At 40.8% G+C, this 20,430-nt stretch overlaps 1 protein-coding gene across 1 annotated transcript; it reads left to right on the plus strand.

The window, feature by feature from the left end:
• Window positions 1-341: 341 nt before the first annotated feature.
• On the plus strand, window positions 342-20,160 carry LOC129200583 (P protein-like; the record flags this gene model as incomplete). The annotated part of the gene is made up of 4 exons (XM_054811899.1): window positions 342-469; window positions 5,104-5,163; window positions 5,714-5,818; window positions 20,067-20,160. Coding segments are annotated over 4 exons (387 nt in total), but the record flags the coding sequence as incomplete, so codon positions are not given.
• Between the last annotated feature and the right edge of the window lie 270 nt (window positions 20,161-20,430).

The following is a 20,430-nucleotide window of genomic DNA, read 5'->3' on the forward strand; positions in this document are numbered from 1 at the left end:
GCAGAGAGGCAGTGAGCCTTGCTTCGATGGGAGATTTGCTGATTATGTTCTCCGGCTGATTGTGTGTTCGATTTGCATTTTCTCTCAATCAGTTACCGAAATACGTGTCTTAAAACACTCTAAGATATATAGAGGGATCCTGTCTGGAAAAAGCCTGTTTTGCTATTTAAAGTCAGTGCCTCCTCTGTTTGCAAGAGCTTTTCCTTCCTCTGTTTACCTTCTGGAGCACAGAGCCAGTGAGTCATAAGGGCCCCGAAAAACGCCATACTGTAACTTTTCCGTTGGTGGCACATCGCAAGTCTGTGACATGTAAAGTGGTGTTCTCTCTTTCTCTCGTGCAGGCTGGATTGCCATGTTGGGAGCCATTTGGCTGCTAGTGCTAGCAGACATCCATGATTTTGAGATGATATTGAACAGAGTCGAGTGGGCAACCCTCCTTTTCTTTGCAGCATTGTTTGTTCTCATGGAGGTAAGATTCTGTGATTTCTAAAGCCTCAAGAGTTACGACTGACTTAAAACGTGAATTACGTTCTTGGGCAGAGGCCTCCTGCAGATTCGGTCCCTCTGGAATACTGAAGATTGAGTGTAGTCATAGTAGCACAGAGAGAAATTGCAAAGTGGTGGAAGTTGGCTGGAACTCTTTGAGATTTAGTTTTTCATTGTAAGCTTGGTCTCACTCTCTCTCCTTCTGCTGCATTTTCTGCACATATCTGACACAATCATTGCCCATAAGTGGAATTCTATTTTCCAGGTCTGTCGGCGGTCTATGTTTGCAGATAGTTGATATGTATTTATATGTTTGGTTTGCAATTATTCAGAGAAGTGATAAGAAAAATAAAAGAACAAGAATAAATCAGAATTGAAAAATGCTCCTAATGCTGTCTGCTACATGCTGTCTACCAAATGGCCTAAAAGATTTCATGGGAGTATGGTTTGAAAGGATAAAATCACTGAGTTTCAGTTTGCAATTGTAATTTAGAAAGATATTCAGTACTTGAAATGCCTGGATATCTTGCTGTGTAGTTTCTTTGTGTTTGCCTACTTGGCTATCAGAAACAGTCCAGCCATGTTTGTACCCCATTTTATTTTACTGTTTGATGCTTTTGTATAGCCTGAGAGGATTTGGTTTACCCCAAATGTTTGGATAATTCTTTGTATGAATACCCACATTTACTTGTCAGTTAGGCTTCTGTGCATTCCCTAGAATGCTTGGTGTTTTTCAATTGTTATTTGCTGGGTTTAAATGATGTAATTATGTCGTGGAAACATGACTGATAAAACCCGAGTGACCACTGGCACTGCCATGGCTAGCGAATTGTCTGAGTGAGCAGCCTGGGAAAAGCCTGTAATAACAAATTTGCTTGCACAGCCTCCTCCCCTCAGCCTCCCCCAGTAATTACAAAAAGTCCAAGAATTTGTAAATTGGGATCTATTAAAAAAAATCATCAACAGTAAATAGGACAAAATTTGAATGAAATACAAACAGCAAATAATTCAACCAACTCTAATTAATGCCAACTGGAAGTCAAAATCTAGTAACCTCTCAGAGTATGAATAGAAACTCTGATTATCATTAGGAAGCTTGTTTGAGAGCTAGTAGGTCTAAAATTCATCAGGAAATGTCGATTTATTGTACATCCATTAGTACAGGCAATTTTTAGTTCTCTGTGTTATCAGACTCTATATATCCTTGTGTTTTTTAGCTCTTATAGGGCATCCATACTGAAGCCATATTTATTTTGTCTGCTGCTGCTGTAACAGTTTATTAGTTGCATTCCCTGATGTATTTATTGTTTTAACTTGGATTGAACGGTTTGATTTGAGTGCCGTGTGACTGCACAATAACATAGTAAAACACGCAGGAACTTATTTGCAATTTACTGCCAGACTTTGGATATGACTGTTGTAATTCACTGAACTTCATTTTTATGGTTTCTCAGGTCACAGTGAATAGTTTGCTAACGAAAGAATATTTTTTCCTGGCTCTGTAGAATAACAGCAGTTTAAGGTCATGAAAGAACTTCTACTCATAATCAAGAAAAAAAGCGAGACACACTAATTTCTTCCCCATAAATGAAGAAGAAAAACGTTCTAAGTATCATGTATCATCACTGCTAAGTTTGATCTGAATCTGTTACCCTTTGGATTAGCAGGAGATGACAGTCCTTGCCAAGGCATTTTTTCTTTCCTTTAGGCTAACAATGTCAAGAAGAAACAAGTCAAAACAAAGATATGCACTGAAGTATAAGAAATCTTTCCACGAACTAGGCACTCAGCAGTTGTCAGCTCATATTCTTCACCCGTGGCAATCCTTCATCTTGGATGGTCCCCAGTCTGAAGCTATTTCCTACTGCTATAAATGTTCTCTTTCCTCTTACAAGGCACATTTGAAAACCTGTGTGGGATGTAGGCTGCAAGTCATTTTGGAAAATGTGAATTAAGTTCCAGAGCTTGGGGGAACTCTTGGGGGTTCTGCCTTTGTGTGCTCATTGGTCCAGTCTGGCAGATCTTTTGCAATGAAAAAGTCAGAAATCCTTTGGAGCTCTCTTGTTTTCTATTGCGTCCTTCGCGTAATTCATCTTTACAACTGTCTTTTTAGTCCTTGTTCACAACTGTCTGTTATAGGCTATAAAATCTTTCTGCTTCTTCTGTCTCTTTGTGACATAAGTTCCTGTGCCTCTCAGGGATACAGTATTTTGTTCAATTTTATAGTCAAAATTGACATTTTACCTTAATCCCTTCAGGCAGAGTTTATTTACAACAGTCATCACAACATGCTGTCCATAAGAGGATTTTTCATGCAAATTTTTGTGCATAAATTAAACTTTGATCTAAAATGCTACATGATTTTTTTCTGCAGTAAAACTGTTTTCAGCTGTCAGACAGGAGCTAGTATGCTTGAAGGCACCAATTAGTGCAGTAATACTTATTCCTCTTAGAAGACACAGGAAGATCCAGGAGACCCTCTGCGCAGTTTACACCCAGGGGAGGCCATTGGCAGGGTCCTAATTGCTGACTTTCATTTAGGTGCTTGCAGGTGATTGGCCTGGATATTGTAGAGACATCCTAAAGTTGGTTATGTGATTAGTACTGGCATCATCTCTAACGTGATGGGCTACCTGCAGACTGACTACCTTGCAGCAGTGACGTGGGTGTCCTTCACTCCCTTCCCTTTTGCCTGAATTTCTCTTTTGTAGTGCCATGTCTGGATTCCAGAACAAATTTTGAGCGTTACTGAAAAGTAGTATGTTGTGCTAACTGGATAATTAAGTAATAAGGCAGCAATGCTAACTGAATGTAACTCTGAGCTCTGGTTGCTGACAGCTATGGGTTAAAAAGTTTATTTTAAAGTGTGAATGCAAAGCAATTGCAGGAAAAAAATATTATTGTTCATTAAAAATATTGCTTTTACACTCATTTTAAAAGTCACTTTCATAGCCTTTGAGTTGATAAAGCAATGCAGATAGCTTAGAATGAAAATTGTAACTTAAAATTACCAACAAGAATTCATTTCTTAGGAAACTTTCTCCTGGGAATTCAGAGTCATGAAAAAATGTCCATTTTTATTAATGCAAGGGGTATGTTTATGTATTTGAAAGTCTGATCACTTGCTTTCTGCGTGCTGCATCTTTAAATGTAGATATACCTTTTCTTGTGCAATGCATTGTTAGAAGGAAATATAATTTCTGGGCCAAATTTAATAGGTGGTGATACCCAAACCACTAGTGTTCAGCTGCTGCCTGAACAAGCTGCAGATACAGGAATTGTCAGTCTGAATGACAGTCCCTTTGTCACTCTGACATTACCGTGTCTTATACCACAGCACTCAGTGCCTGTTAGGATCTTTGTCCATCTCTGTCATGGAATTTGACAGTGTGCAAGTTGAATGTTTTTTTTTTTCCCCACTGACGTCTCTGAAGGGCTCTGTCTGAGAGCCAGGTGTGCGGGTTATGTGGAGTCGTGTCGTGTGAATACTGACTTCTGCGTCTCTGTGTGGGAATGGAGTCAGTAAGTGAGGCATCGCAGCTGACAGTCTTTGACGTGGCAGAAAAAAAATATGAAAAAAAGCCAACCATCTTGGTCCAGGCTGATCCAAAAATGATGTGATTTTTCTCCCCTGAGAAACTGAAAAGTCATAAAATAGATGTCCCTCACTCAACCTGAAAATAGCACTTCATTCTGGACACTTGTAAGAAAAATAAACCCCTCAAACCCAAAGTGAATTAAAGGGTAGCTCTCATAAGTTAAAATTCCCCTTTTATCTTGTAGTTTGAGGGAATAGATCATTCTCCCATGGTGTGAATACTCAGCTTATATTCTCCTGTCTGCCCAGGGAGAGAGCAGAGCCATCACCACTAGGCTGGAGTCTTGCTATCTCTTGTCATCCATGGCAGTAACCATGGTCGTATGGGGTGCTATCTGGGTATGCTGTGTGATGGGAATGGCTCTCACAACGGGGACAGAGCACTCTGGCCCAGGCTGTCTCCTGGCCCCACGCTTACGGGGCTCGCCTCCTCAGTGTGGGTGCCTGACATGGGGATCAGGGAGCTGGTTTTACTGTCTTTCAGGTGCTGCTGCCTCTGTGCCAATTTCCCTTCACCCAAGATCTCTGGCCTGGTTTAGCAGATGGGTAGTGTTGGTTTTATATGGGTCCGAGGATGCTGTTTAACAGAAAAATATATTTTGCTTTCTCTTTTCTTCATCTCAGGCTGAGCACGAGATTCCCGATTTCATCTGACCTTTTAAACGCATGATATACTTCTGTCTATACTGTGGTTTTGGGGAAGTTGGTTTAAAATCAGTTGTGTTCAGGTATTCAGGAAAACATCTATTCACTGAAGAATGCCCTCTTGAAATTTCAGCTGCTCTCTGATGCCAGTCCCCCACGCTCTTAAGCAATCCCACCAGTCATTCCAGCACAACCAACATGCACATACAGCTACCAATTTCTGCCATGTCTTTTCTTTCCACCGAAAGCTGCTATAGAAGCTACATGAGATGAATATCAACATCTTATGAACGGGAAGGGATTGTTGTATTTTTTTACATCCACTGGAAAAAAAAAGTAACTGCATCAGTTGATACCAATGTTTTATTTTTTAGGCTTTGGCTCATCTGCACTTAATAGACTACATAGGAGAGCAAACAGCTTTGTTAATAAAGGTAAGTTTAAAATATTTACCATTTTTAATACATAAAGAAAATAATTTTACTCCAATAAAATAATGAATAATACTTTCATTTTTAATTTAATATTAATGATTGCATTCCTGCATTAGCAATATCAAGAAAGCATGTTATTCTTTGGCATGGGTGATATTTAATATGTATGTATCTGTCCACAGACAGAATAAACATACCCATAAATGCAAAAGGGTAGCCTTTTCTGTAGTCTAAAAAATGATAATAATAAAAAAGAGTAAAAGGGGAAAGTTTAGGGTTGCATAGTTTATTTCTTGTGTGAAATGCAAGTATGAGTATTAGAAATATCAGTCTTTGTATTTCTATTTGTTCAAATTTTCTTGGAAAAAGAACAATAATTGTGTTACTGAATGTCAGGCTATTTTCTTTAAGACGCTTTTCCTATCTCAGAGCCTGAAGGAGTAATAAGTGTCGATAAATTAAAACTGTGAAGAACGTGCAATTATGCCATGGGGAGGACAGAGCAACACTGATCTCATCAAAGTTGTAATTTAATCTCTCTCAATCCCAGGTGGTTCCCGAGGAGCAGCGTTTGGCAGTGGCCATCATTTTAGTGCTCTGGGTGTCTGCTTTGGCCTCCTCCGTGATCGACAACATCCCCTTCACGGCTACAATGGTAGGGTCCGTGCAGCGCTTGCACATCCTCCTCCTGGTGCTGGCAAGGGAGCTGAGCTTGCTGATTATGATTTCCTTTTTTTTTGACTTCTGCTGTGTTGTAGTTTATCCCCTGAGACTGAATATTATTACAAGCTTATTCAAACCGTTTAGGCGTCTGGCTGGACATTGCGGCCAGCAGCTGCAGTTGGCTGTGGACTACAGGCACGGTTTTAGCTGTGGTGTTGCACTTTCTCTCTTATATCCACATCGGTAGCTGAAAAGTGAAATTGCCTTTTTGATGGAAACTGTCACTATCCATCCGCTGCTATCAATAGTTTCCCTCTATGCACTATGTAGTTACACTAATGCTTTTTTAACGCCTGAACCTTTTATTGCTACCTTACTTAGGTAATTAGTTTAAAAACCAGCAAATAATGTTCACCAGCAGCTGAGTTTCAATGTCACAAAAGTATCAAATTGTAACAAATTAGGGCATGATCGGACAGGTTTATTCAATCAAATTCTCTGTTTAAAGTGCAATAATCCCTTCATTATACCATAGGAATGATTCATTGTTAGAGCATGTTCTCAGCTAAGTATAATATTTTCTGCCATTGTTATTGGATGATCACGTCCACCCTTAACCTGTGTCAAGGTTTAAGACACTTCTTATAGGGCATATGACAGGTTGGATAATTTGCAAATGCTCTATAATTACACATTAATCTGGTATTTTGAGTTGATTGGTGTGGTGTTTCCTGTGGAATTATATTGACTTAACAACAACAGACTGCAAGCAATAGGCACGAAGGGAAAGATTGGTTCAGGATGAGTCACCTCCCAGCAAACACTTGAGGACTATTAAGTAATAATACAGAAATCTTAGCTTCAAAGGTTTTGCCTCTTATCCAGCTAGTCTATGAAAAATTGTTTGGAGTAATACCAAAAAACACCTGTATGCACATTGACCAAAGGATCTTTTACAGGTTTTGAAAGGAACCTCTTTTAAAAGAGTATGTTTGGGGGAATGGGAGAGATTCCTGAAACACAGGAATCTTTTGGGATGCTTGAAGATCACTTCTTTTCTGTCTTTGAGGGAGTGAAATGCAGATGGACAGGTGTCATGGTTTAACCCAGGTGGCAGCTGAGCACCACGCAGCCACTCGCTCACTACCCCCACAGCAGGATGGGATCTCGGGAAGGGCAAAAGTGAGAAAACTCGTGGGTTGAGATAAAGACAGTTTAATGGGTAAAGCAAAAGCCATGCATGCAAGCAAAGCAAGACAAGGAATTCATTCACCACTTCCATGGGCAGGCAGGTGTTCAGCCATCCCCAGGAAAGCAGGGCTCCATCACCCATAACGGTGACTTGGGAAGACAAACGCCATCACTCAGAATGTTCCCCACCCCCTTCCTTCTTCTTCCCCCAGCTTTATATGCTGAGCATGATGTCATATGGTATGAAATACCCCTTTGCTCAGTTGGGGTCAGCTGTCCCGGCTGTGTCCCCTCCCAAGTCCTTGTGCACCCCCAGCCCACTCACTGGTGGGGTGGTGTGAGAAGCAGCAAAGGCCTTGGCTCTGTGTGAGCACTGCTCAGCAGTAACGAAAACATCCCTCTGTTAGCAACACTGTTTTCAGCACAAATCCAAACCGTAGCCCCAGACAAGCTGGTGTGAAGAAAATTAACTCTATCCCAGCCAAAACCAGCACAACAAGAAAGGATTCCTGTTGAGATTTTAGACATTTCAAATATATATCTTTTTCATTCTGTTCTGGGCTGAACGTAAGAGACTGCTATATTTTTTTGTTTGTTTGTTTTGTGTAAAAATAGGCAGAGAGAGAATGGAGGAAGAAAGAGAAATGCAGGCATATTCTCACCTGTGCAAGAGCAGTCATTAGCTGAGGTGTTAAGACATTAATGTATTATACAACAGACTAAAGTCAAGACCTAGCATCATCTAGCTCAGTGAATAGGCTTGGACTTTGGTCTTTGTCATTCTACATTAGAAAATCCTGACAGAAAATTCCTAAGTAACTGAGTCCCAAGTTCTTACTTAAGATTGTATAAACCTTCATTTAAAATTCTTTTTGTTTCTTTGGCACTGGGTTCCTACTGTCAAAAGAAGCAATATTTGGTTTTGGAAGGGTATTTATCACCACATATGTCAAAGTTACGAACTCCTGATGAGGAGTATTACATATATTGAACGCAGCTCTTTTGTAGAATAGCTTTTCACAAACTGGGGACTGAGTGTGTGTGTGTGTGTAATAAACACACAGTGCAACAGGTATTTCTTAGATCTAATTTATTTACTGACTTGCTATTTACTGAATCAAGCTGTAATTATTAATAGCAAACTCACTTATTCAGTCACATAATTCACTCACATATTCACAAAGTTGACCAGTCGGAGCAACAGCTTGGAGTTCAACCCCAAGTGTGTACTCAGAAGCAGAGGATCATACTGACATGCTTCTGTATATGAGTTTGGTTTCATATGCCCTGGTGATATAGGAGTATGGGAGACCTGTTATGATGTAGCCGTGAGGCATCAGTTCGTTCATGGGATGTCCCCAACACTGCCTCTGTGTTGCTGGATAAAGTCTTCCATTCATCCCCTACAACACCGTGCAGCACGTGTTGTCCAGCCTCGGAGCAGGGAGATGGCGTGGGCGATACGTGCTCAGTAGAGTAACTCAGAAACGGCATGAGTGGACAGAAGTAAGGATCTGCCATGTGAGGTGACTAATGCCCCTGGACTAAAGGCACCGTAGATAAGAAGGGACTCGGCTCCACCTCTTTCAATCTCCTATTACACCATGTTACTTGCTAATTTAGAAGTAGCCCATAATATAGAGTATTTTGACCCAGGACCTGCCTGAGAAATGGAAGAACTATGGAATTTTACTATAGCACATATGAAGGCTTGAGGCTTGACTTATGAGGTGCATAGCTGGAGGGAAGAAAACGAAAAAACCTCCAGATAGATCTGTAACTGTGATAGTGTTTCCATAAAAAAAAAAACCCGAACAAAAAACCCCAACAAGTTAAAGGATAGTTGTCCAAATTTTCATTTCAGCTTCTTTATTTGTACTAGTGGGATAGTCAGATTCATAATGACTTGCTTTGTGTATAGAAAAAATGAAAATTTAAAAAATGTGAATGCCTAATTAATGGAGCTTGAGACTAAAAATATAACTTTATCTGTGTTTGGATAAAGTTGACTGGTCCATTTTAAGTTTCAGATCTGACAGCATTAAAATTTATAGCTGGCTGATTCTTACCTTAACAGGATGTGAAAAGTGGAAGCTGTAAATCAGTATTTTAAAAAGGTAATTAGAATATTAATATATGTGAGCCAGCATTACAAAGAATTCTGGGAAACAAACTGTTTTATGAATTGAAGTAATGAAAACAGGTAAGGAAAATGCTTTCCTAGAAGAAAATCCAAGCTTTTTCAAGAATTGCTAAGTATCTACATAGACAAGTTAGGATTCTTGATTCTCCTGAAACATAAACACAACACATTATCTGCAGTCTTAGAATAAAACCTAAATATTTTCAGTTATTTTAAGAAGGAAATGTGTTAAGGTGCAAAATACTCATATGTTTAAACATTTTGAACACATTGATGCTTTTCAGCAGCCTTCAGCACCAGCATCATGGAGAAGAATTCTCCCTTACTAAAAAATTCTGGAATTACAATAGTCAGATTAGTTTAGTATTTGAAGCATCTTACTCTGAAAATGCCTTTTCAGTTGTTGGTCAAATTCTTCTTTGCTCTAGACAATAGTAAAACTGATATAACCCCACCATCAAAAATGTCAGGACCATATGGAATTCATGTACAGTGGTAGCTAAACTGAAATCTTTGCAAAAAGCTCAGAACACAGTGAGTATTTTATGCTACAGAGGATGCTGTGGAAAGATAATTGTGTACATGAAACAGTGGAATGAGTTTCTGAGGACACTTAGCTCATCGTAGGTTGATTACTTTTACTGTTTCTGTCTTGGTGAAATTCTGTTTGTGTTAAAGTATAATAAAGCATTGGAGCCGCACAAAGGCAAAAGAGTCTTCAGAGTATCTTCCAGTTACTTGTTTCTCATAATTTGTCCTGACTGAAAACATCATGAACTGCCCCAAAACAAGATGAGATTAAATTTGCTTGATGAACTGTAATCCCAAGACTTTTCCCTTCTCTTTAAGCATTGGAGAGTGAAGATCCAGCTATCTAATTAAATAGATGTTTATATGAGTGAGTGTTTATTGCACTTCCTTACATAAGCATGCCTGGGAATTGTGATAGTAAAATCAATCATTTTTTTGCCAATATGTAACGCAAAATATTTTGGGTTTGAGATATACTTTGCGAGAAACTCTATGAACTCTGACTGTATGCAAAAGACTATGTTGCCAGCAGCAAATGTAATATATACAAATATATCTGGGAGTTGCTTAAAAAACACCCACAAAATGTTCTGTGCATAAACAATTAATAAACCAGTAGCTCAGTTAGTAAGTCTCACACATTTTATTTCTTGAATGGCAAGGGGTTTTTTTTTTCATGTTGGATATCCAGCCTGCTTTGTCTAAAGAATAAATGTGGTGAATCATGTAGTGATGCTCTATGTGTCATTCTATTAATCCTCTGATATTTTTCCTCTTTTTTCAACAGGATAAACTCACAATGACATTCCTTGTCAGGGAGGTTACTAATTTTTAAGGCTTGCATTTTCCTAGTATTGTCATTTAAATAGCCATGGATTTCTGCCCTTAGAATGTTAGGTGACATGATTTTATTACCAGCATGCTCTTTAGTTTAATTGACATGTTTTATCAGCTGCATATGCTGGAGCCATCTGTTTATATTTTTCTTTTATTACCAGAACTAAAAATATAGCCATAGTAAATGCCTGTTTTAGCTGAGTTTAAATACTATTTCCTCAATATAGTGTATCAAACAATTTCCATTAACCACCTGGCTGGCAAGGTGACTTAGTCTTTGACAGGTTGTTGTTAGAAGCCAGATAATTTTTGGCCTACTATTTATCGCCTCTACAACTATGAGAGTCTTTTCATTTGCAATACCGAATATTTTGTATGTATCTCATGTTCTTAGTGTCAGTTTTATTTTTGGATCTTCTTTGCTTTCTGTCCTGCCGGAGTTTACTATGTCCTGCATTTCAGTGCTTGATAAGAGTGTAAAGACTGGGCCATAGTTTTTTTCTATTAATGCATATTCTCTGCAGTTTTCATGGAAGACATCTTTACCACATGCATAGAATCATAGACTGGTTTGGGTTACAAGAGACCTCAAAGATCATCTAGTTCCAACCCCCTGCCATGGGCAGGGACACTCCCCACTAGACCAGGTTGCTCAAAGCCCCATCCAACCTGGCCTTGAAGACTTCCAGGGATGGGGCATCCACAGCTTCTCTGGGCAGGGACCCAGTGTCTCACCACTCTCATCATGAAAGATTTCTTCCTTATATCTAATCTAAATCTACTGTCTTTCAGTTTAAATCCATTACCCCTTGTCCTATCACTACATACCCTTGTAAAAAGTCCCATTCCAGCTTTCTTGAAGGTCCCCTTTAGGGACTAGAAGGCTGCTATAAGGTCTCTACCATCAACACATTCCAGGAACCTCCTGGATTGCTTATCATAGAATCATAGAATGGTTTGGGTTGGAAGGGACCTCAAAGATCGTCTAGTTCCAACCCCCCTGCCATGGGCAGGGACACCCTCCACTAGACCACGTTGCTCAAAGCCCCATCCAACCTGGCCTTGAACACTTCCAGGGAGGGGGCATCCACAACCTCTCTGGGCAACCTGTTCCAGCGCCTCACCACTCTTAACAGTAAAGAATTTCTTTCTAACATCTAATATAAATCAACCCTTCTTCAGCTTAAACCCATTACCCCTTGTCCTGTCACTACACTCCCTGATAAACAGTCCCTCACCATCTCTCCTGTAGGCCCCCTTCAGGTACTGGTAAGCCACAATTAGATCTCCCCGGAGCCTTCTTTTCTCCAGGCTGAGAAAACACAGCCCTGCTGTGTTGTCCCTCCAATATTGGGGTGGTTGAAGGACCAGGGCTTGTGGTCCCCCATGAGGACTAGCGCTTGAGAATGTGAGGATGCTCCTATCTGTCTATAGAGAGCCTCATCCACTCGGTCTTCCTGGTCAGATGGCCTGTAGAAGACTTATACTTTAGTGTCACCTGCTCTGGCCATCCCTTTAATCCTGGATCCATAAGCTCTCGGTCAGCTCCTCATCCATCCCCAGGAGGAGCTCCATGCACTCCAGCTGGTCATTGACATAGAGGGTGACACTCCCTCCTCATCTCCTCTGCCTGTCCTTCCTAAAGAGCCTGTATCCTTCCATTCCAACACTCCAGTCACAGGAGCCATCCCACCATATCTCCATGATGTCAATAAGAACATAACCCTGCAGGCGTGCGCATGTCTCCAACTCCGCTTGTTTATTCCCCATGCTACGTGTGTTTGCATAGGGGCCTTTAAGTTGGGCCCCTGATGAAGCTGACTGACTGGCTGGAGTGGCTGGAGTTCCTCTGTGCTGCACTGCAGGTGCTCTCCCGCTGACCTGCAATCCTTCTCCCGGCTCTGGGCATCTGTTGCTGGCACTGGCATCAAACTGGTAGGAGTGGGATGGATTGAGGTTCCTCTCCGCCAACAACTCTAATTTAAAGCCCTCTTCACCAGCTTGGCAAGCCTATGACCAAAGATGTTCTTCCCCTGCTCTGACAGATGGATGCCATCAGCCCCCAGTAGACCAGGTTTCTCAAAGTGAGTCCCATGGTCTGAGTAGCCGAACTACTGTGGCACCAGTCCTGTAACTGTTTGTTGACTCACCAGATTTGACTGGCGCTTTCAAACCCCTTCCCTGTGACCGGGAGGACTGATGAAAAAACTAGCTGCGCTCCAGAGTCCCTCACCGTGGTTCCCAGGGTTCTGTAATCCTTCTTGGTCCTCCTCAGACTGCTCCTGGCTGTATCACTGGTGCCCACGTGAAACCACAGCAATAGATAATAGTCAATTGACTGTATGAGGTTTAGTAGTCTCTTGGTGACATCCCTGATCTGAGCCCCCCATAAGCAGCACACCTCTCTAGAGAGTGTGTCAGGTCAGCACATGGGTGCCTGTGTACCTCTTGGAAGAGTTGCCTACTGCCATCACTCATCGCCTTTTCTTAGTTGCACTGGTTGTTGTACGGGGAGCAGACTGGGCTGCCTTAGTCAGCTCCCCAGGGTTTCTCCTGATGTGGCGGGTCTTTCCTCTTCAGTCTGCAGAGCAGTGAAGTGGTTCTGCAAGGGCACCTCAGGCTTTGGGGGAAGTCTCTTCCTCCTGCTTGTCCTTGCCATCGCAAGCTTCCATTCTTCTGCATTGTTGGCCCCTCTCCCTTCTGTGTGTGCTGGTGGGGGTGGTTTTGGCTTCTTGGCCATGGGCTGTGGGTCCACTGTAAACTGTGCTTGGAACCAGCTGTCTAACTCCTTCTCAGCCTCCCTGATGTTACACAGCCTTCTCGCCACCTCCGGCAGCTCAGCCACCTGCTGCAGGAGGTCCCTCACCTGGGCGCACCTTTTGCACGCAGGTCTGCTCCCTGTTCCTGCCCCAGGAGAAAGGTCTGGGCACTTCCTGCAGCCTGAGGCCTGCACCGCAGCCTCTCCTTCAGCAGCTCTGTCTGGGTGGAGGCATCGGCCACCTCTGGGGTAGATGGTGCAGACCCCGCAGCTGGAGCTGCAGCCTTTGCTGACTGCCCACTTTTCTGCCTTGAGGGTCAGGTAGGATGGGTGCCATTGACCTGTCAGAGAATGGTGCTGGTTGCTGGGTTATGTGTATTTCATCTCCCACTTGGCCAGTGGAATGCCCCTCCTTCAAAGATATGCCCTCCCTGCTTGCCCTCCTGCCCAAACTGCCCTGGCTGCCACGCATCACCCTGTTTGCCCACTCTGGTCACAGCACTCCTGGTTGCTTGTGCTCCCTGGGCTTCCTTTTGTAGGTGTGGAGGTGGCCACCATGGCTCTGGCAATGCCCAGGCTGCCTCAGCGTCTCCGGCAATAGGTGCCGGCTGCTGGCAGGTCTCTCTGCTCTCCTGGTGCTTCCCTGTCTCAGGAAAACCCCCTGTGAGTCAAGACCTGCTGCTCTGCTGCGGGCCGGGCTGGCTCCAGAGCAGCTCCCCATAGCGACTGATGCAGTTCTTAGCAAAGTGTGTGCCATAAAATCCCACAGTATAGAGCAGCAATGAATCCCTAAAATAAAGACATGAAGGTCTGCACCATTGTCATTTTGCACAAATAGACAAAATGGGCAATATGACTTGATGCCTCCTACTGCACTGCACAGGTATAGGATAAACTTGCCTAAGTTACTCTTGCATAATGGAGGTGTGTGTGATTACTTGTACAAGTGTTATCTTTGGGAAGCAGTAGCTGAGAGGGCTTCACTCTACTGTTTCTTATGAGTCTCCTGCCATCCCAGGAGGAGACACTGATAGAGCAGGACCAGTGTCTCTCCTCTTTGGTCTCCTCTCTGTATATCCAGGGGTCTAGCTAGTAAATCTAAATCATCGTTTCTGTTTGTATTGCAGAAGAAGGTCTTCACAGGTTGAAAGGGGTCTCACTTCTTCATCTTCTTGACTGGCAGAATGCCATGCTCATGCAAAGGTTTTGTCATAAAAATAGGCGAATAGGAAAAGGTCTTGATTCAACTTCTTCTTTGGTAGTTTGGAGTCTTGGAAAAGAGGCTGTGACAGCAAGGTGTGAAAATTGTTAACTCTTTGGTCATGGTTTTACTTACAAAGAATGCAGTCTATGTACCAAAGTAAATGTGAAAAGAAAACATTAAAGGCTCTTCATTCCACTTTTGTACAAACAAGACTGGAAGGAGCAAGTCTTGGGAGGTGTCAAGTAGACCCCCTCTGTCAAGTAGGCAGATGTGCAAACATCACCACCAATCTCTTTTAACAAAAAGGGACTGCATACCACAATATAAATGCAAGGACTGTTATGAGAAAACTAACAGTATTGCATGAAATTTAGCTAGTAGTAATTGGTATATATAATTCTAGTCTAAAATCTCTCAATTTTCTCTTTTTCAAAGCTTTCATTGAAAATAAAAATTGAGCTTCCTTTCTTCTTGATTGTTTCATCTGGCTTAAATTTTCAGGATTTTAGAGAGCTGAGAGGGATAGGAAGAAATACTCTGTCCTGCAGAATCATATTTTTTGAGTCTGAATTAATTTCTAATATTATTAATTGTTAATAGATTAGGTTTTCTAGGGAAAGTGGATAATTTATAACAGTAATAAAATCCCATTCCTGTTTTAAAAGCTTGCAATACTGATTCAAGATTAAAAGACAGTGTGAAAATATATACATTCCCATTTTTATTCTTTTTATATTTGTAACATATCCTATGCACTTCCACGGTATATGGTATAAATAAACATTTTCTTCACAAGGGTCGATTTCAATTAGGATAGTTATACAGACAAATGCATCAACATCTGTAGACACTAGCGCTGTTCTTTGTGCATCAGCTTACATCCAATATATAATACACATAACACCCTGTATAGAATCGAGATTAATGGCTATCTCCTTTCTGTATCAAGTCTTTGAGGACAGTCTCCTTTTCCCACGTACAATCATTATTTCTTACAGTTGTGGGTTTTTTTGTTTTAATACCTGGAGACAAATAGTCTTACAATGAGTGAGTGAGAGGGATTTGGCTTTGCTCTGTTGAGCTACATCACTCATTTTATCTAAATCCTGCCAATCAAGCAGCAATGTGGAGTGGTTCAATATCAAACTTTCCAGTAAAATTAGCAAGTTTTCTAGAAACCAGTCCAACAGAGATTTATCCTGGTAAGATTGTTGAAATAAAGGGTATAAGAAATGAAAGCTGTTTTCCTGATAAGACATTATTATTCTCCTTCTAATATTGATAAGGGTGGTTTTACATAATCTGAAGAGGGAATAATGAAGGAAAAATGAGGCTTCATAAGCTTTAACTTTTGGGGTTTTTTTCTCTGTTGAGGGGCAGCACTTCATAAAACTATGAAAAAATCTGCATTCCAAATAAGTTAAATCAATACGACAAAGATCTTTTTACAATATATATCACAGGCAACTATACCCCAGTTTGCAAACTATCCTAGCTTGGAGTGCTTCTGATGCTATTGCAAATGCTTACGACTTGAATCAGAAAGAGTTGTAGAACCAATTCAGTTTTTCAAAACATTGAAAACTACAGTGAAAAGTTTCCTTGTAACCTTTTCATATTTTGCATTTCTGTTTTTAGTGCTCAGGTTAACTATAACAGTAGATGAAACTGAGGTTTGAGATATTGGTAGTGCAAAAATGTTGCCTGACACATAATTGCCTGAACGATTGTGACAAAAAATGTTAAAGGTGATTTTAGGGGAAAACAGAGAGGCAGGTTCCTTTGTAACTAACCCTGTGCATGATCCTTATCTATTTAAAATGCAAACTCTCAAGCAATGAGAAATGTCCATTGGCTTTAATTGCTTTGCAACATCTCTTCAAGAGTTCTTGCTGTTGATCAAGTTTCTTAATTCCTCCTTTTTTTTTTTTTTTTTTTTGAGCATCTTGGGATGGAAATTAGAACAATCTGCTTGCATTATGCCTACTTTTAGATCAAAAGAATTAGATGCCAGTGACTTTTGGACACTCTGTGGCATGCAGTTGCCACACAGGATAATCCATCATGTTTGTTAAAAAATGAGTGTATATTATGGATCAACTAAATATTTCTATCATCTCAGAAACTAGAAATTTAACTGAATGTTTTGCATTCATCTTTCATCTGGTTATTCAAAACTGAAACTTAATGTGCAGCATTCCTTGTTAGATATACTTCCTATTTACAAAGGATATATGCATGTTAAATCTAACTTCAAGTATGTGTCAAACGTCTGCAGGACTTCCATTCCCTTTCTGACTTATAATCATTACTTTTGGTAGAGATTAATTCCTTTAAATAGGGGAAAGATTCAAATTTAAGTGTACGCAAATATGCGTATTGCTAAGGCATGTTTCAATGTTTGTCCCTTGCCACAAAACCAGACATTTATGGGAGTAGAGATTCCTAATTTAACTGCCTGTTAATGCACTTAGGAGCATGACATCACTGATGATAATTTTAACATAGAGGATTAATTATTATGAAGCCTTTTAAAAGGAATTCACAGTGTTTCTAAGTGGAGGAAAAGCAATGTTATATGAAGGAGAGAGCAATAAAACCAATGGGGTCAAATGCATATTTGGGGTCCTAAAATACTTTGTTGGGTTTAAAAAAATTACGAAATGGAGATTCAAGCACATTACATGATTGCACCTTCTCTTGATACGTTGCAATGTATCTTTGTGTTTAAAAGAAGACACAATGAGTTGAAACATTTATTATGTGACTTTCTTCTAGGGGGTTTCTATGTCTTCAGTGAACACAGATTTACAGGACGCTGAGAGCTCCTGACACTGAACTCTTTCACTAAACAGAGAACCAAATTTTCTGGTGGGAGTATTATGCATGTGTGGCTGCTAATACCAGGCAGCGAATTACCTCATGGATTTTCTATCTGGGATCTCTGTTTTGCTTCTCACTTCTCATGTCCTTCACAGTGCCATAATTACAGAGGGGAATCCTGGAGGGCTCTAGGGTTCTGCTTTCTGCACGGTTTTCACCAGTTGGGTATGAAAATGGCATTACTTGGTCGGCACTTGGGAGCTGGCTGGCAACAGCTTTAGGACTGACTTCAACAGCAAGAAAACAGCATTATAATTTTAATTTCCTCTGCCTAACTACCTTCTCTTTGCTGGGCAGGGCATGCACACACGGCAGTCTAATTTAAAAAGGGTGCTAGTCCGCATCGTTTAGGCTTGTGTCCTGCAACAAGTGAGTTACTGTGGTACGTCGGGATACTTGCAAATACCGAGGAACTAAATAATCCCTTTTGGTTCTCTGGTCAAAATTATGTAGTAGGAAAAATGCTTCATTTAGATGGAGCAAGATGGCTTATCCTGTGATTTCAGTATTTGTGTTTAAATTTTTTCTTATGTTGAAACACAACATTGTTTTGAAATAAATATAACTGCAGTTTGGATTGCATATCATGTTCTGGCAGTGATGGTTTTAGAGAAACAAAGTTTGTGGGGAGAAATGAAATATTTCATGACTGTTTTGTGGAAAAAAACATACAAGATTTTGGCAAGCTGACCCTTTAGGCCTTAAAATAGAAATAGACATCTTCAGGCAATGTACAATTCAAGAATAATTGTTTAGACATTAACTTATCTAGGTTAATCAATTAGAGGATTGAAGAGGGATGATTAGCACCACTGGCAGGAGGGATGGGAAAAGGGTTGTAATTCTTCACAAAGCCTATATATTATTCCATACCAAAAGAATAAACACAGTCAGTAAAGGTGAGCATCATTCAGCCATCAAAGTGAAAACATTTTTCAGGAAGCAGCTGTTCCATCTCTGAGATCATACCCCTTGAGGGGGACCTGTGAAATACATTCAAATGACAAATTGGAGGATTAGAAGTCATAACTCTATTCACTACTAAAAATCCTGGACTCTGAGAAAGCATTAATTTTAAGGCATATCACAGTTATTCCCACAAATCCCTTCCTGCTTGATCTTTCTCTGTTCCACCTTTGCTTATTCTTTCTCTCTCCCTTTTGGTCTCATACACCTCTGTGCACAATAAAAACAGGTTAATAACATTATCACCTCTCCCCTTGCTAATGACCTTTCTACAGGTACTGATTACAACTTTCTTTCAAACCAAGTGGTTACACAATTAAGTTGAACTGAGACCAGTTTTTCCCAACTAAGACGGAAGTTATTTAGCTTTGAAAGGTGTTACTGACTGAGATCTGGTGCAACTAGAAAGCCTGCCTGCTGTATTTTTGGGGTCTACATCAATTGCTTAATGAAGTCTATTATGTCTCCTACAAGCCTCGTTTGACTTTTCAGGGATTTTATTTTATTTTATTTGCTAAAATGGTTAAAGGAAATTCAGAAACCTTGGAAATATTTCCCAGTGAACTAAATCTACATTACCTAGTAAATACAATGTTAGAATAAAAAGTAAAAAACCTCAGCTCTGCATATGAATTCAGAAGCCTGCCACATTGATCTTTCTCACTTTTTCCCCAACAGATCAGACAATTTTGATTATAACAAGGATTCAGGAATTTTTTAGTTACATATACATGATTTACAGACATCTTGATCGTGAAGGTCTGGACATATGTTACAGCTGTTTCCAGCAAGAAGAGGGGATATAGCTCTGTCCTTTAGGTTTCAAGAACTGGAGAGGGAATTGATTTATAGTCACTGTCAGTTCCCTATTGAACTAGAAGGATCTAATGGGAGGCAGTCGTAACCTTAAGAAAGCCTCAGTTTTGTCAGGCTTGGCCTAATATTGCAGGCAGGTTGCACAGGCGGGTTTTGAATATCTCCAGAGAAGGAGACTCCACAGCCTCTCTGGGCAGCCTGTTCCAGTGCTCGGTCACCCTCACAGTGAAAAAGTTTTTTCTCATATTCTGGTAGAACTTCCTGCACGGGGTTATTCCTCTCTAGGTGCAGGATCCTACATTTGCCTTTGTTGAACTTCATTAGGTTCCTCTCCACCCAACTCTCTAGCCTGTCCAGATCTTGCTGAATGGCAGCACAGCCTTCTGCTGTGCTGGCCACTCCTCCCAGTTTTGTATCATCAGCAAACTTGCTGAGGGTACACTCTGTCCCTTCTTCTAGGTCACTGATTAATATATTGAATAAGATCAGACCCAGTGCTGACCCTTGGGGCACACCAGTAGCTCCAGGCCTCCAACTAGACTGTGCGCTGCTTATCACAACCCTCTGAGCCCTGCCATTCAGCCAGTTCTCAACCCACCTCACTGACCACTTGTCCAACCCACACTTCCTAAGCTTGCCTATGAGGATGCTATGGCAGACAGTGTCAATAGCCTTGCTGAAGTCTTTACCTTCTCTTTGGCTTGTGGAACTAGCAGTCAGTGGGGAAAAGTGAGCACAGAGCAAGAATACGATGCAAAGATACTAATTAAAAAAAAAAAGAAAAATAAACCAAGTTATTCTTCAGACTTGTTGGTGTTTTATGTTGTTTATTTGAATGAATTTTTTTTATATCATGCTGATGGTTGGCTAATGTCCCCTAAATCTCTCCGTCTCTTCTTCTTAAACTACAGATTCCTGTGCTTCTCAACCTGAGTAAAGATCCTGATGTTAACTTGCCTATGAAACCATTAATCTTCTCATTGGCCATGGGTGCGTGCCTTGGAGGTAAGAGTTTTTGTGAGAAAGCTGACATAAGGTAACAGCTATGCAATTATGGCATGTATAAACTGGCACAATAGGTTCAATGATTTTATTATGCAAATCATTGTGAGGGCCTGATCCAGCTCCTTTTGACTTCAAAGGACTCCTGGAGAAGGATCCCAGTCACTGTCTGCTGCTACAGTAGGATTTTTGCAGTCTGCGTTTGAAGACCATATCTGCATAAAGTACAGACGCACAAAGAAGCAGTCCAGATGGTGCTTATGGGGTTCTGAT

The sequence above is a fragment of the Grus americana genome, unplaced genomic scaffold (genome assembly GCF_028858705.1).
Source record: "Grus americana isolate bGruAme1 unplaced genomic scaffold, bGruAme1.mat scaffold_329, whole genome shotgun sequence".
In the NCBI taxonomy this organism is placed as follows: domain Eukaryota; kingdom Metazoa; phylum Chordata; class Aves; order Gruiformes; family Gruidae; genus Grus; species Grus americana.